The sequence below is a fragment of the Notothenia rossii genome (genome assembly GCF_949606895.1).
Source record: "Notothenia rossii genome assembly, chromosome: 9".
Lineage (NCBI taxonomy): Eukaryota > Metazoa > Chordata > Actinopteri > Perciformes > Nototheniidae > Notothenia > Notothenia rossii.
The window spans coordinates 37,569,078-37,586,907 of NC_136907.1; the positions used below are offsets into that span (position 1 = coordinate 37,569,078).

General features: G+C 41.5%; 1 protein-coding gene and 1 long non-coding RNA gene across 4 annotated transcripts in view; one reads left to right on the top strand and one right to left on the bottom strand.

Annotated features, from left to right (window-relative positions):
- LOC307020800 (transcription termination factor 1-like) overlaps positions 1 to 17,830 on the bottom strand; it is a 98,975-nt gene that overhangs the window by 75,079 nt on the left and 6,066 nt on the right. The window contains exons 1-5 of one of the 3 annotated variants that reach the window (XM_079652381.1): positions 13,052 to 13,177; positions 9,598 to 9,800; positions 5,647 to 5,895; positions 4,057 to 4,193; positions 3,622 to 3,807 (exon numbers count right to left, since the gene is read on the bottom strand). In XM_079652381.1, the coding sequence (XP_079508507.1) occupies positions 3,622 to 3,807; positions 4,057 to 4,193; positions 5,647 to 5,895; positions 9,598 to 9,797 (772 nt within the window). In that variant the 5' untranslated portion in view covers positions 9,798 to 9,800; positions 13,052 to 13,177. Of the gene's footprint in view, positions 1 to 3,621; positions 3,808 to 4,056; positions 4,194 to 5,646; positions 5,896 to 9,597; positions 9,801 to 13,051; positions 13,178 to 17,830 lie in introns of those variants that run through there. The other 2 variants (XM_079652375.1, XM_079652382.1) reach the window with 2 other exon arrangements.
- LOC307020803 lies at positions 14,368 to 17,767 on the top strand. Its single transcript, XR_013802983.1, has 3 exons — positions 14,368 to 15,001; positions 16,291 to 16,500; positions 16,966 to 17,767. It is a non-coding gene; the product is annotated as an uncharacterized lncRNA (long non-coding RNA).

Sequence of the window (17,830 nt, forward strand, 5' to 3'; positions counted from 1 at the left end):
AGCGTGTCAGTTCAATTGTTGGGCAACGATTAAACATGGTTGGTTTGCAAACACTTTAAACAGTAAGGTGCTCCGTAATTTTCGGACTATAAGGCGCACCTGAATATAAGCCGCAGCAGCTAAATTGAATGATGTGTACATATATAAGCCGCACTGGACTATAAGCCGCAGGTGTTTTAATGTTTCATTACCATATGTAATGGTTCGTGCACAGAGGGGATTGTCGGGAAAGAGATGGCTGTTTGAGGAAGCTCCCATTTATTAACATTTCAACAAACAAGTTGCATATTAGCATAACGTATTCAAGTGTTAGCATTTAGTGCAATAGTAGCTACAGAACATGTACTGTGTAAACTGTACTGTATCACATAGCGTTTCAGACACACACACTTTTCAACTTTCAAACTTAAACGGTGCGCTCCCAGCTCACGTACCGGCAGTGATCTACAGCAGCGGTTTTCAACCAGTGGTACGGGGACAAACTGTCTCGCTCTCGTAATGTCTGTCTGTCTTGCTCTCGTTCTGTCTCTCGTACCACTCTCGGTTCCACTGTTACTTTTGCGCGCTACCTGTCTCACTCTTTTCCGGCCTCCAGCTTTTCCTGCTGGAGCCCGCCGCTTAAAGGTGGGGGGCGCGGACCGGCCATAGAGCCCATAGAGCAGGGGTCGGCAACCTTTTTGATATGAAGTGCCATTTTAAAAAAAAATGTTATCAGCGGGCCAACGATCGAGAATTATCAACGAGGGGGGGGGGGGTGGAGGAGCTTGAAGCTTGTGAACTATCAGCAGGAGGGCGGGGGAGCCTCGCTGTGGGGAAGCAGTGTGTGGACCTGTCAGCGCAATTTACATGATGCCGAATTTAACAACCACATTTAAATAATTGGTTTGAACGGCATAATAATAAGGACGATCGTCCGTTCTGTGATTCTCCAGAGCACGTTATGATATTAGGGTCATGCAGAGTGAGATGAGATCGCTGTCCCTTTAAGAGAGAGAGAGAGAGAGAGAGAGAGAGAGAGAGAGGTGTGGCTTGTGCATGTGTTTTTGTGGATGGTAGAGCAACAGTGAGGGAACGTGTGTATGTTTCTGGAAGTAAAACGAGGCAGCAGAAAAACAGAGATCTGTGATGTATTTTGTGAAACAGAAGAACAGCTAAATAAATGCAACGGCCTCCCAAGAAGAGCTCGCCTCTCTCCAGTCATTTAAGCTAAAGTGGGTTATTGAACCTGAAGCTTGTTGCTTCTGCCCTCCTCGACTACGGTCTGGGAGCCGACAGGAAAGTTCAACACACAGATGGCCAGTCCCCCCCTTTATATTATTTAGATGAGAGATGAGCAGATCGCCACTGGGCTTTCAACTAAATACACAGCTACGCAAAAACTGCGGCATTTGTACAGCTCCTTATGGGTACTGCAATTAGTGAAACGATCAGCACTGCACCACAGAGGAAAGCGGCAGAAAGTCACCTGGAGATAAAGAGAGCGGGGGTGCGTTGCGTGCATGGCTTCCTTCTGCAGGTAACGGGAGAAGCGCTCTGGCGGCGGTCTCGTTCAGGATCCGAAAATACAATTTAAATATTTTGCACACTTATTCAACTTATTCCTAGTGTGCCACTGGTTACGGTGCCGCGTGCCAGCAGGGTTGCCGACCCCTGCCATAGAGTTAAAGGTGGTGGCCGTTAGCTGTAAAAATCCATAGATTAGCCGCACCGTTATATAAACCGCAGCGTCGAAAAATGGGAAAAAAGGCGCGGCTTATAGTCCGAAAATTACGGTAGCACAGTGGTTCCCAAACTTTTTCTGTCAGGCACCCCCTTTGGAGAAAAAAAAGTTGGGCCGGCCCAACACAAGTCAGGCTCAGTGGCGGCGCCAGAGATTTGTTTTTGGTGTGCTGTGGGGTAGCTTGACGTTTCATAGAGGGTGCTCAAACATTTAGGGTTTCCCATTAATGTACCGGTCGCTACAGTGGAATGTTCTACTGCAACAATCCCCATGCATATACACAACGTACCCGCAACTGTTACAATGAAGGCTCGATAATCAGCTCACGCCATATAGGTGTAAGCAGGGGTAAAGTGCTATTTTTATAAGTGGTGTGTGGACCTCATATAGGGGGGTCTGGGGGCAAGCTCCCCCGGGAAGATTTATTTTTAAATATTGAAGTTAAAAGCATCAATCTGATGCACTGAGAGCAAAATGAAGAGATCTATGGATACATCTCTCAACACCCATATGAAACAGAACTGTTAACAGATTTACTTTTTCTTTATGGATATTTTACAAATCACCCTTTTAAACTTTATTCTTTTTTTACTGTCATATAGTATTTCATACCTGTTTTTAATTTATTCTCTTATTTTTGTATAACTATAATGATCATATGTGCCTCAGAAATAATTGTTTACATTAATGGTGACCAAAACGTTTGAGACCCACTGAGATAACACTGAGAGAGTCTTTTAGCTCACTGAGTCTCTCAGTCTGACAGGAGAGGACTCTCCTCCACTTTGTTGTTGAAAAAACTCCTTATATCCGTTAGCGTAGCTTGCTAACACCAGAAGCTAACATCAACGATCACTGGTACCGGTGCGATTTCTCTCTCTCGCTCGTGCACGCACACAAAATGGCTCGTTTCACACACACACAGAGCCGAGCTTTAATGAAACACAGACACCCAGATGTAATAGTACTGTACTGTATCATATTATTTCCGAATCAATAAATATTTTTTTTTATAACCATTTTTTCCTCCTGGTCTCTCGCGCCTCCCCTGTCATGCCTCTGCGCCCCCCACTTTGGGAACCACTGCAGTAGCAGTTCAAATATTTCTTGTAAATCTCAACTTCAACATAAATTAATGTAATCAAATCAAAGATATTTGCCTCTGCCAGGGCTTTAACGTGTTATCTAGTTTGTTATAGAAGTTGCCCTCAGAGTCCAGAGATAAGATTTTCAACTTTGAAGTGGTTACAAATAACTCTGGTTCTATCATCTCCGACCTCTGAAGAGATGTCAAATGGCCATGTAAGAGTTTGGTACTTTTGTCCATGTTTCTGTCCCAGCCAGTGGTCGCGTTAACCGAATGTTTCCGGATTTCTTTTAACAATGACGGAAGAATCTGAAAGCAATCTGTCATTTTGACGGATTAGAACAAACTCAGAATAGCGCCAAAGTTTCCCCGCAGGCTCCGGTTATGCATGCCCACCAAAAAGGAAATGATATAGTTTCCAAACCTAACTTTGCCGTACAAATCATTGAAATGTCTGTGAGTATTAGCTTTACGTTGAGCGCGCTCCCGCGAGGTGCAGTGGGCATGCATAACACGGCAGAACACCGGCGCTAACAGTTCACGAGTGTGCCCCCCCCCCCGTGATCCATGGTTTGTCTGTATGTTTTCAGAGCCAGGGAGCAACGGACTTTCAAAATATAAATATTCATTAAAGAAATTGTTAATGCGCGATAAAATAATTGTTGTCGCTAATTAATTAATTAACGCGTTAACTGAAGAATAACACGTTAACTTGCCCAGCCCTAATATATGTGTATATATATATATATATAAATATATATGTGTCTGTGTATGTGTGTAAATATAAAATACAGCTTAGTGTCTGTGTGCGTACCGATCCTCTCTAGGAAGTGATATCGTGCTCTCAGTTTTCTGATCTCCCCTTCCTGTTCCTTGTATCTGCGTGGGAACAGCAGCAGATTGGCCGAGCTGACACTTGTCAGAGAAAGGAAGTCTGCCATGTTCTCTCTTATTCGCTGGTTTTCCTGATGAGAGCAGCGGCCGGAACGGAGACACACACCTGCACACAAACTGCACATATTAAAACACACACACACACACACACACACACACACACACACACACACACACACACACACACACACACACACACACACACACACACACACACACACACACACACACACACACACACACACACACACACACACACACACACACACACACACACACACACACACACACACACACACACACACACACACACACACACACACACACACACACACACACACACACACACACACACCTTGCTGTTTGAAGGCTTTGAAGCGGTGCAGGTCGTATCTCAGCAGTGATCTGATCACATCGTCACATTTATTCTTGATGTCTGGAACAAACTCCTGCAGCTCATCCACCAGTTCCAAGTCCAGCCTGACAACAGAACTTACAAGAAGAAGTTCAACAGGAAGTTCAACAGGAGGTACAACAGATTACAATATGAGGTACAACCATGGACTGTATATATAAATGGACGTAGTGTCCGTGACGTCACCCATAGGATTCTGCAGAGTTGCAGAGAAGCCCTTAGTAGGCGGAGTCGGCCACTAACGGCTCGACAGCGACGTCAGAGTCTAATCCCGCCTGCTCCAAATAAGGGCAAAGAGGCGGAGCCGAGGCGGGACCTGCTGCCTCCGAACTGGAAGTAAACAGAGCTAGCTCAGGCTAAGAAGCTAAGCTAACATGAAATACATCCATACCAAGTTACTGCTAACAGTGTAGTTCCCCTATATAAACGTTACATTCATAATCAAATGAGAAAATCTGCAAGAGAATTAGTTATATTTTGTTATTCTTAATGCTTGTCATTCACATGTTAAGAAAAGAATTACAGATACATAGCAGAACAATTGTGGTGATGTTCAGCTTAATAAGCCTTATTCAACATAATTTATTTTGCTAATACTACAGCAGGCGAACCAAGTCTGCGTTTCGCTGCATTCCTTGATCTCCAGTTATAACGACGGACTCCATCGCCCGGACCTAACGGAGCCACAGTGGGCTAGCTCCGGGACGCCAGCTGGAGCTAGCCCCCTGCGGCTCCGTTAGCTCCGGCGGCCACCACTGGGATAATTGGGTCCCCTATTAACATTTGCTCTCGTTTAGCATTATGGGCGTCATAGCCATAGACTATAAAAGTCTTACCCAAGCTGAATCATAAACTAAAATGTATGTATAAAGGGTTACGTCCTTAGCTGGCTAATAAGTAACAAGGTAAGCTACCAAGCACACAAACACCTGCGAACGGGATTAACATGTATAATATTATCATTTTAGACTTCTTGGAAGTCCTATTAGTACATTCAAGCGCACAGCACGACATTTTAATTGTCTGGTATTTGTAAAAATATTCCCTAAAAGGCACAATCACCACGAACAAGGCTAAAGCTAAAGGGTCAAGTACAGTACTATGACTAACTAACGTTGTAGCCTCTATGGTTGTAGCCTAGCAGAGTGGACAAGTTGCTGTTAGCTGACAGTGAGGCATGTAGATGTCCATCAAAGTGAACACGCCCTAATTTATGTAAAAACTTTAAGACCTAATATAAATAAAAGGGTCGTGTTCGAAAACAATTCACTCACAGATTCATAATCATGAAGGTGGAATCTAACTATATCGATAATAATATTTATTGCATCCATGGGTAGAAATATGTTTTTTTCTGCTGTAAAGTTGGGCATTTTAACATGGGGGTCTATGGAAATTGCTCCTTTCTGCAGTCAGTACCTAGCGGCCCATGTATGAACTGCAGTGTGTTGCACTTCCGTATTGGCGTCCCGGCTGTTCCCCAGAATTTGCCGCTTGGGTACAACAGGAAGTACACTGTTAATAACTCACTGCTCTTTTTGTGCTGCTGTTACTGTGCTGCTTGTCTTCTTCATCTGTTTCTTCTTCTTCTTCTCCTCCTCCTCCTCCTCCTTTACTACCAGAACATCTTTCTTTCTCCTCTTCTTCTCCTCCTCCTTTACTACCAGAACATCTTTCTTTCTCCTCTTCTTCTTCTTCTTCTCCTCCTGGCGGTGTGCAGCAGCAAGAGGACTGACCTCCTCTTCCTCCCTCCTTCTCTTCTTCTTGGTTTGCATGGTGCTAATAATAATATTAAAGTAATAATTTAAAAAATGCTTTTCATGGAACTCAAAGACCCTTTGTTTACATGTTAAAATTCAAAAGTAAATCTACACACACACACACACACACACACACACACACACACACACACACACACACACACACACACACACACACACACACACACACACACACACACACACACACACACACACACACACACACACACACACACACACACACACACACACACACACACACACACACACACACACACACACACACACACACACACACACACACACACACACACACACACACACACACACACACACACACACACACACACACACACACACACACACGAGGATTTTGGGAGATGGCCCTAAGCTAATTTACAGATGGCCCTGAGCCCAATAGAGATTGCCCTGAAAAATTCGCACGGACGAAATGGTACGAAGGGTTTGGGGGGCCTCCCCCTAGAAAAGAAAAGATTTTTGCAGGTCTTAGATGCTGTCTGGTGCATTCTCTAGACTGAATTATAAGATGAACCACCACAATATTATATCGTACAATTTCAAGTTTGTTTGTTCTTGTTTGTGTTTGTTTTCGCTTGCATTCCCTGCATAGCTATAAGAAATACTTAAGTTGTTTGTCAAGACACTTTCCATCTGATGAAGGCAAATGCCTTCCCAGATGTAAAAAAGTAGAAAACATTACATTCAGTTGTAACTGCCAAAATAAACATTATTTTCACTATTATGGCCCCTGTTAAAAATTACATTACATTACATTTAGCTGACGCTTTTATCCAAAGCGACTTACAATAAGTGCATTCGACCAGGAAGATACAACCTTTAAGAAAACAGAATCATATAAGTACATCAGGTTTCATAGAGCCAAACATTTCAAGTGCTACTCAACTGGCATTTAGAAAGCCAGCCCTTTATTAGTATATAAGTGCTTTGTTAGTAATTCTATCGCTCGAAGTGGAGTCTAAAGAGATGAGTTTTCAGTTTGCGTCGGAAGATGTGTAAGCTATCTGCTGTCCTGATTACAATGGGGAGCTCATTCCACCATTTTGGAGCCAGGATAGCAAACCCACGTGTTTTTGCTGACGGGAACTTGGGTCCCCCTCGCAGTGCGGGTGCAGCGAGCTGTTTGGCTGATGCAGAGCGGAGTGCACGTGCTGGGGTGTACGGTTTAACCATGTCCTGGATGTAGGAAGGGCCAGATCCATTCGCAGCATGGTACGCAAGTACCAGTGTCTTGAAGTGGATTCTAGCAGTTACTGGAAGCCAGTGAAGGGAGCGGAGGAGCGGTGTGGTGTGGGAGAATTTGGGAAGGTTGAAGACCAGACGAGCCGCTGCATTCTGGATGAAATGTTTGTAATGTTATCTACTAGGGATGTAACGATACCAAAAACTCACGGTACGATAATATCGCGATAACAAGTCCACGGTACGGTATTTATCGCGATATTGAATAATAAAGGGAAGGAAAAAAAAATCATAAAAATTTTTTTTTCAATAAAACATTTTTTTACTCGGAAAATGTTTCTTTATTACATAATAAATCTGATTTTTACAGCCTTTTTGTAGGATAGCAGTATTTTAAAGTGTCAAAAACAAAGTGACAGTAACAGACTGGAACAAGAAAACCAGTGTTTTTGTACCTACTGGTACTACCCAACAAAGTAAGCATTTTCTTTATGCCACTGCATCTCACAAATAAACAAGGACATTTAATAATCAGACCCTGCAATAAAATAAATCAAGTTTCACTTTGGTTTTTCAAGTAACTCAACTCAAACTCACTAGTCACTCACTCAGCATCATCAGACAGGTTTTTAGGAATATGAGAATGTCCACATTTCCAGGTATTTATAAGCTGGGGTGTTTGGGCATTTACAATATCCCCTGCTCTGGAAACAACTCTCTCGCTTGGTACTGATGTTGCTTGGACACCAGTGGTCGCGTTAACCGAATATTTTATTTAACAATGACGGAAAAATCTGAAAGCAGTCTGTCATTTTGACAGATTAGAACAAACTCGGAACAGCGCCAACGTTTCCCCGCAGCGAGGCTCTGGTATTATGCCGTGTTATGCATACCCTCCAAAAGGAAATGATATAGTTCCCAAACCGTACTTTGCCGTACAGATCAATACATGTCTAGGAGGTTTTGCTTCACGCTGTGCGCGTCCCGCGAGGTGCATGCACACACGGCATAACACCGCCCCCCCCCCCGTTGACAGTTCACGAGCATGCTCTATCGTGAAATGTTCAGACCCGACGGGTAATAAGGGATTATGACGGATATTTTACGATCCTGTCTGTCAAAATGACGGACAGCGAAAAAGTCTAACGCCAGGCTTATTGACATGGCGAGATATAACTATATGGTTGGTACTTGTCAATGTCTCTAGGTGTGTAAATGTAGCCCTGTAAATACGATGTCCTTTTGTGTTATCTGTTGTTTTATTTTCATGTTGTAACCTACTTGCTGCCATGTTGGACAGGTCTCTCTTGAAAAAGAGATCGATGATCTCAATGGGACCACCTGGTTAAATAAAGGTTTAAAAAAAAAAAAGTTTAAAAAAAAAAAATCTTTTTTAAAAATCGCGGTAGATTTTGTCAGTCTCACGACGGTATTGGGAAGTTTATTTACCACGATACCGCGATATTCGGTATCTCGTTACATCCCTATTATCTACTGTAAATTGGTCGAAAGAGTTCCCGTTATCCGGCAAATCTAAATCTCTTTGGTCAAAATCATTTCCCTTTAGCGCAATACTGCTTCAGTTGCGCCACTTATGTGACAGACAAGAATAGTCAATTCTAATGTCTAACACTTAATTGGGAGAAAGAGATGTCCTGTATGGGTTGATTGTGCGTTGATCTGTTGGTAATGCCTCGGGGTTCCGGTGGGCATGTAAACAAATGCATAATGCTGCGCTATACTTTGTGGCCTCACCCAGTTGCATAGCGACACTTATTGTTGAGGTGTCTTTTAATAAGCAGGTAGTCATATCATTAGCTAGAACTAGCTGGATCTGATCGATATGGACATAAACGCGAGTGAAGTCTAATCTGACGGGAGAGAGAGATCAGCTGCTGCTGACGAGTCGACACGCAGCGCTGCATGATCACATGCAGCGGTGAGCGGACAAAACACACACTTCAGGTTAGAATATCACACGTAGCTATTTTAATTACCTCTCAAACTACCGTAACTATTTATAGATATGTTTAGTTTTACTGTCGGGTCACTCATTACTGGATCCGCGAGCTGCTGGCATAATAGATTGCCCGATCGGGCAACCAGCAGGTGAGGCTTCATTGCCCGAGCTAAATACTAGATGGCCCCGGGCCATCGGGCAGTCCTTAATGTCGAGCCACACACACACACACACACACACACACACACACACACACACACACACACACACACACACACACACACACACACACACACACACACACACACACACACACACACACACACACACACACACACACACACACACACACACACACACACACACACACACACACACACACACACACACACACACACACACACACACACACACACACACACACACACACACACACACACACACACACACACACACACACACACACACACACACACACACACACACACACACACACACAGGCAGTACACTGTTAATAACATAATAGTAATAATAACTCACTGCTCTCCTTCTGCTGCTGTGCTGCTTTTCTTCTGCTTCTCCTTTACTCCCAGCACATCTTTTGTTCTCCTCTTCTTCTTCTCCTCCTCCTCCTGGTGTTGTGCAGCAGCAGGATTGACCTCCTCTTCCTCCCTCCTCTTCTTCTTCATGGTGTTGTTAGTTTGCGTGGAGATGTTCTTCTCTCCTTTATTCTTTTTCATCTTCTAATAATAATAAAACATTTTTATTTATAGAGCGCTTCTCATGGTATACAAAGACACTTAGCATTTTAAACTTCCTTACAAAAATGTTTAACATTTGTGAAGCGCATATCGAGGCTTGTATCGTTTTAGTCCTTTGAATGGCAAATGGACTTATGCTGGGCTTTGTTCAGGTTGTACGACTCCTCAAAGCGCTTTACATGGTCCCATTCACACCTCGTTTATACAAAGCAATCGGCCACTTGCTCTAGGAACCTAACACTCACACACCGTTGGCCATCAGGAGCAACTCAGGTTTAGGTATCCATGGACATGTTGACTGTACAGTCGCCAGTGACGTCATGGATGACATCCGAAGCCTAGCTGACCGTCTTACCCATGTGACTGCTTTAGATATTGGTTCAGATCATACCAGATCGGTGAAACCATCAATAAAATCAATAGGTCACTCTTTTATAGCTTTTAAAGATTATATTATTTTTACTTTAGCGCTGTTATTATTTTATTCATTATTTTATGTTTTTCTTTGTATTTTTACTTATGTTATAGTTTGTGAGCTGAGTGATTTTGTTTCCCATGTATTTATTCCTCTCTACAGCACTTTGGTCTGGAGGTGTTAAAGTGCTTTACAAATAAAGCTGTATTGTATTTTCCTGGTTTTAAAATGAAACTTTCCTGTTGGAGCAATCTACAAACAGAAGGTAGACGACGAGTGAGAAATAGAAATGAAGGAATGTATTGATAATGGCATTAGAAATAGTATGAGATGAACCCTTTTGCGAACCAATTGGATGGAAAGCTTCAAAGCTTCATGAAGCTTCATCTTGCCCTCACAAGTAGTGATGTTACGTATCTGAGGCTTAGGAGCGTGGTTCGAGAAATCCAGGACGTTTTTGGTGAAGCGTGTATCGAGGCTTGTGTCGTTTTAGGCCAGTGACGTAATCGATGACAAACGAAGCCTCGCTGCCCCTCGATACCACGTGACTGCTTCAGATAGAGCGTCAGATCGGTTGAACCACTGACACTTCACAGTTTTACAACACTCATATTACCACGATGGGATTCAGAGACCTCAGACCCTCACTTATATGGAAGACAGAACATGATATAAGTATAAATAAATAAATGTATGAATAAAACATGAATAAATTAATAAATAAGGCAATACAAATAATGAATACAGGAATAAATAAATAAATAGACTAATAAATAAATACATGAATAAATAAATGAATAAATAAATATGGAAAAACATAAATGAATGTATAAATGAATACATTAATAAATAAATGCATAAATAAATATGGCAACAAATAAATTAATATTGTCTTTTTTGTTTGTTTATAAAAGCTACAGCTAAACGTAATAATGCAGTTAATACATGTATTATTTGATGTTGTTTAGCCTTTCTGAGGCTATAACATGGTTACGTTTACGAATATTATTAAGGAATAAAAATCCCTCTTTGTAATGTTTACCACCCTCCTTAAGCTTTTCAATCACAATCATTCAACTGGAATAAATGAAGTTCTAAGATTAAAGGCTTTATTGTCATGTGCACATTAGCTACAGTGTAGATATGACAAATGAATGACAAACTTAAGTCACAGGCTCCTCCAACAGAGCAACATGAATATATATAGGACATACACAAATAAAACAGATACAATAGTGCAAGAGAATGTTTTGAGATGTGCAAGTAAATACAAATCAAATATAAATAGTGCAAGAAGAGTCTACAAGTAAATGGAATATGATATGTTGGATAAATAATTAGCAAAAATGCAAACAGATGAATGTTTATGGATGTTCTTTAAAATGTTCAGGTGTTTAATAGCATGTACAATATTGATACAAATTGATTACATGAGAATATGATTGTATGTTCATTGTTTAGAGTTATTCTAAGGCTTTACTACAGTGGCCCTGAGAGGCCAGGGTGCTGCAAATAAAAGAACGCTGCAAATGTACTACGGTGGCCCTGAGAGGCCAGGGTGCTGCAAATAAAAGAACGCTGCAAATAAAAGAACGCTGCAAATAAAAAAAACACTGCAAATAAAAAGAAACAGCAACGCCGCGCAAATAAAAACGCCGCGATGCAAATAAAAAAGTAACAACGGAAGTGAATTACCGGGGACTATTATTGCTGATGCAAATGCGGTTTTTTATGCGAGAGAAGTAGAAGTCTGGGGGATCTCCAGGAAACATCTCATGGGTAAGTTTATAATGTTAAAGTTACACAGGATGTAGATAATATCTGTCGCTGCCGTATTTATGACTTTAAATGACGTTATTTTGTGTGTGGGAGCAGATTATGTGTGTAGTGTATAATGTTAGTAGAACATAGCTACTTTTATCTGCTAACGTTAGCTGTTTTCTAAACAAACGGATCTGAGCCGACCGGGACTTAAAGATGATGCTAAGACACACAAAGTAAGTTGAATATGCCTTTATTCAACAGACGAGCTCGGGTCCTCTCCTTAACATGCTCTGAAGGAACAACTTTTACTGAATTAGGGCTGGGCAAGTTAACGCGTTATAATCGTTGCCCAGCCCTATATTGAATACATACAAGTATAGATCTTCACTAACATCCTGTAGTCAATCTTGACTCCATCAACATGTCATCTAAATATGCCTGTCTAGAGATAAATGAGGGTCTCTTATCCTGCTTAGAGATAGAGAAGGGTCTCTATCCTGTCCAAGACGTGCTTCCTTTGGGAAGTGGCTTTAAATCTTTTTTTTTTTTATGTATTTTGACATTGTAGATGCATGGTTCAGATATTAAGTGATTGCAGCTGATATCTGCTGTTAAATTAGTGTCAGCTGTTTGCAGGTAACATTACCTGCTGCAATAGCTTACCAAGTAGCTGTTACTTCATTGCAAATGAATAACATTCACATTGCTCCTTTTCCACAGGCAATGTATTGTCCATATTGTGGGACTGGTGGGTGTTTTGGGAGGTTTTGCGGCTCCTGTGAACATTGAACATTGAATGTTTGGCACCCTTTCTCGAAGATGTTAAGCTCCTCCTTAAAAGTCAAGAATTTCACCAGTACAGTGATAATGTCTTATTTGTATATGATTTGTTGCCATTTTAATATATAATATACACATATTATTGTCAGTCATGGCAATTTCAACATGATTTAGAACTACTGATAACAAAAAATGCCAACAAGTAAAAAAATCAGGTGAAATACCAAAGTTGACCAATTACAGTTGCAAGAAAATGTGAACCCTTTGGAATTACCTGGATGTCTGCATAAGTTGGTCATAAAATGGAGGAAGCCACTGCTGTCCAGAAAAAACCTTGCTGCACGTTTGAAGTTTGCAAAAGAGCACCTGGATGTTCCACAGCACTACTGGCAAAATATTCTGTGGACAGATGAAACCAAAGTTGAGTTGTTTGGAAGGAACACACAACGCTATGTGTGGAGAAAAAAAGGCACAGCACACCAACATCAAAACCTCATCCCAACTGTGAAGTATGGTGGAGGAAGCATCATGGTTTGGGGCCTCAGGGCCTAGACAGATTGCCATCATCGACGGAAAAATGAATTCTCAAGTTTATCAAGACATTTTGCTGGAGAACTTAAGGCCATCTGTCCACCAATTGAAGCTCAACAGAAGATAGGTGATGCAACAGGACAACGACCCAAAGCACAGAAGTAAATCAACAACAGAATGGCTTCAACAGAAGAAAATACGCCTTCTGGAGTGGCCCAGTCAGAGTCCTGACCTCAACCCAATTGAGATGCTGTGGCATGACCTCAAGAGAGCGATTCACACCAGACATCCCAAGAATATTGCTGAACTGAAACAGTTTTGTAAAGAGGAATGGTCCAAAATTCCTCCTGACCGTTGTGCAGGTCTGATATGCAACTATAGGAAACGTTTGGTTGAGGTTATTGCTGCCAAAGGAGGGTCAACCAGTTATTAAATCCAAGGGTTCACATACTTTTTCCACCCCGCACTGTGAATGTTTACATGGTGTGTTCAATAAAAACATAAAAACATATAATTGTTTGTGTGGTTTTAGCTTAAGCAGACTGTGTTTGTCTATTGTTGTGACTTAGATGAAGATCAGAACACCTTTTATGACCAATTTATGCAGAAATCCAGGTAGTTCCAAAGGGTTCACATACTTTTTCTGATGCGTTTATGCACAAATACAGGCATTAAAAGGGTACCTTTTTGTTCGCTACCTCTAGATTGATATGTATTTTTATCCTTACCAATTATGTAAGTATCCCAATATTTTGTCCTTTGCCTGTTTATTTCTCTCATTTTTTGCACCTCATGTCTGGAATTGTTCACGCATTGAACATACTGAAAACATACAGTTATGCATCAAACAGTTCAGGTATTTTCCTCATTACTGATACATTTTCATTTTTTTCTTAATAGGTTTTTGGTTATTAAGTTTAATTCCTAATGACACTGTTGTCTTTTCCCTTCAGTCACAGAATCTAATGAAGGAACCGAGGCAGGCTTCATCCACAAGTACTTCACGGAGGGACACGCTTATGAAGTGATACTTGATTTTCTAGAAAAAAGACAACATTTTTCTTAGTCTGAGGACCTTAAAGAGGAGGCTACAGAACGCTGGCTTAACAAGAAGGACAGACTACACTCCCATTGGCACTGTACACCAAACTGTTGCACATGAACTGAGAGGCTCGGGTCGGCTGTTGGGTTACAGAGCTATGTGGCAGACAATGCAACAAAAGTATCACCTGACAGTAAAAAGGGAGGATGTTAGACAGACGATTTCCAGACTGGATCCATCTGGTGTTCAACTTCGTTCCAGGCGAAGGTTTGTCCGAAGGGGATACGTCACAGCAGGACCAAACCAAGTGTGGCACGCTGATGGATATGATAAACTTAAACCCTTTGGTATTGCCATCAGTGGCTGCATCGACGGCTTTTCAAGGAAAGTTATGTGGCTCAGGAGTGGCAGCACTAACGACGATCCGGGCATCATTGCGCAGTATTACCTGCAGTGTTTATCGGAGTTTGGACTACTTCCAGCCCGCCTTCGCACTGACTGTGGAACTGAAAACGGCACTATGGCAGCCATTAACTGCACATTACGATCTCAACACACAGATGATTTTGCAGGAGCCCTCAGTCACATGTATGGTACCTCAACTGCAAACCAGCGCATCGAGAGTTGGTGGTCTTTCTTCAGAAAGCAAAGGTATAGCCTTTTAAGGTCAGGTCCAAGAATGTATGTGTGTGTTAGGCTTGGGCGGTATCATTTTTTTCATAACGTCATACCTTGCTGACATCATACCGTGGTATACGGTATATGACGGTATGACTTGGGTCGACTTGAGCGAGGTGGCGTTCGGCGGCAAATAGATATTTCGAACGGTATATTATATGTTCGGTGTAAAATGCAGCCCGAGCCGGTAGACGCTCGCAAAGTGCCGCGACATGCGCGCAAGTGCAAAACAAGGGCTGCATACATGACACATTGTGCAAATGGCACATTTTGAGATCGGATACAGGACGCGTTTGTAGATGTCCGACGTTGCTTCCATTGTGAGCTAAGTTAACAATATATCATCATACATAAACATTTTCCGGGAGTAAATACTTGACTTAGTCAATATAGCAAACTTTATTCAATAACTAGTTTGGCAATATTATTCCGTGCATGTGTTAAAAACCTTATTTCCATTTGATTCATTGGATTACTCACGTGAATGTTTAGCACGTTAATGCTTTCGTTTTTAAAACCGTCCGACCTCCACTACAAAACCATCAACCAGTTGCATAGGATTAAAAAATGTCAACACTCACTCACCCCGTCTTAAACATTCCCAAAGAAGTGCCTCTGTCTCTCGTTGTGCTGGATGAAGTCACTGGCGACGAGTAAACCCCAAATAGTCCCAAACAGGCGCAGAGGTATTTTTCTTTTTTACTAGTTGTCCGAGTTCGGGGCCGGCAAATGCTGCCGCCATCTTGCTCAGCTCAGCTCTGTGCTGAGCTCTGAGAGCGGGAAAGACGGACTGCCCTCCCCTGCCCTCTGCTGGCGCGTGCTGTGCATCACAACCAATGTCGTCCCTGTCAAAACTCCGTGTCAGTGTAATAGAATGAAACGCATCTGTGATTTGGCGCACAGTCTGTGACGTCACGGTATTGAAAATCATACCGACGGTATTTCGAAATACCCTGGTATACCGTAATACCGTCATACCGCCCAAGCCTAGTGTGTGTGTGTGTATATAGTACAGAGGTGCCCAAATACTTTAAATCTATCTGGATGAAAAAAATTGAAAAAAATTGTGAAATTACATTAGAGCTGTACACTAACATTTTCCCAAGGGAGTTTATGTGCTCCCAAATGAAATAATGTAGGAGCGCGCCAAGAAATGTACAACATTTCTAGAAATATTCTGACTTTTTAGCAAAATATTGTGACTTTTTACTTGAAGTTGTCTTTTTTTCATGAAATACAAAAGTTTTGAATTCCACCATTAGGAGTCAGTTCTGGATCGAGCTCTTCAGTGACCTTAGAGAGAGGCACCTCTTCAATGGGAGCCATGAGCACAAGTGTCTGCTGCGATATGTGTTTTTGGGCATCTTACAAAAACACCTCGATGAGCTGTGAAACAACCACACCATCCGACCTGTTCACCTGTCTCAGTGTCCTTCAGGTAAACCTGATGCCATGTACCACCTGCCTCACAGGTTTGTATTCAAATTGTTTTGTAATATTACTTTAAAATATATCTGACTTCATATAATGTGGTGTATCAGCCCAATATGACAAGTTTGTCACTTGATAAATAACGTGATTCATTTAGTCTGAAAACTCATTATTTCAAAATGATTTCAAGTCTTAAACGACTAAAAATGGATTCGAACACAAAACTTAAATCAGAAAATGTCCAAAGCTATTCTGTCGATTTATCTTACTCAATTCCAAAAAGTACCTTGTGTTAGAAAGTGAGTAGAATGACCTTATTTGACTGAAAGAGCTGCTGTCAACCTGAGATTAACTTCTCAAGTCAAAGCTCTTTGTTTAGGATTTAATTAACGAAGAACTGACTCAATGGAGTTTTAGTTATAATGCTTATCTAGCATGTTTGGGGGGTTAAGTGATCCATTTGTAATCACTTGACTCATTATGTTTCAATTTATGACTGGTCTTAGGTTTGGCGGAAGGGAGTGTGGATTTCCAGTGTCCTGGGAAGCCCTACACCACTTTGATGGCATCATGCAAGCATCATCCCAGTACAATTTGTGTGGTGATGAGAATCTGGAGATGCATTTTGTGGACTTGCAAAGACGGAGTGGGTTGGCTCCACCAGTGAACTGGACAGCTGCTGTTCAGAATTACATTTCCATGAAAAACATGTCTGGAGTGTAGAATACATTGCCCCACCAGCCCCCCAGAACCTTTTTTGTGTGTACAAGTTTCCAATGTAGGTTGAATATTATTTAGAATGCTGCAATTCTGAGTAGATAAGTCCAGTGAAATATTCAGCTTGTATCTTTGCATAAGTCATTAGACTGAAACCTTTCTTTCTTTAACTAAACATACAGCATATTCATGTATTTTGTAAAACATGTTTAGTGTTACATCCGTGTTATCAGTTGAAAGGTCGATCCTCAGAAAATTATACACCTAATATTTTGGTAATTGATTTTAATTTTGTTTTGAATATAAGCAGGTTCCAGCCTCTAAAATGTGAATATTTGCTGGATTAATTTGTTCTCTGTGAGGCTTCACTTTCTGACATTTTAAAGACCAAGGCGTGTCCAAAATCACTCTCATTCACTACTCCCTACTCCTTATATAGGGAATTCTATATAGGGATTATTGAGTGATTTCAGACACAGCCCATAACAAATTGATGAATCAACAATAACATTCATTCATTGCATCAGTCACATATGCTACTGTTATTTCTGTTTTCACAGTGGATCTGAGAATAAAATCTTGTGAACCAGCTACAGCCGTGTCATCTTTGTAGCGAGTGTGTAACATATATGCTATACGTAGAAAAACAAGTCC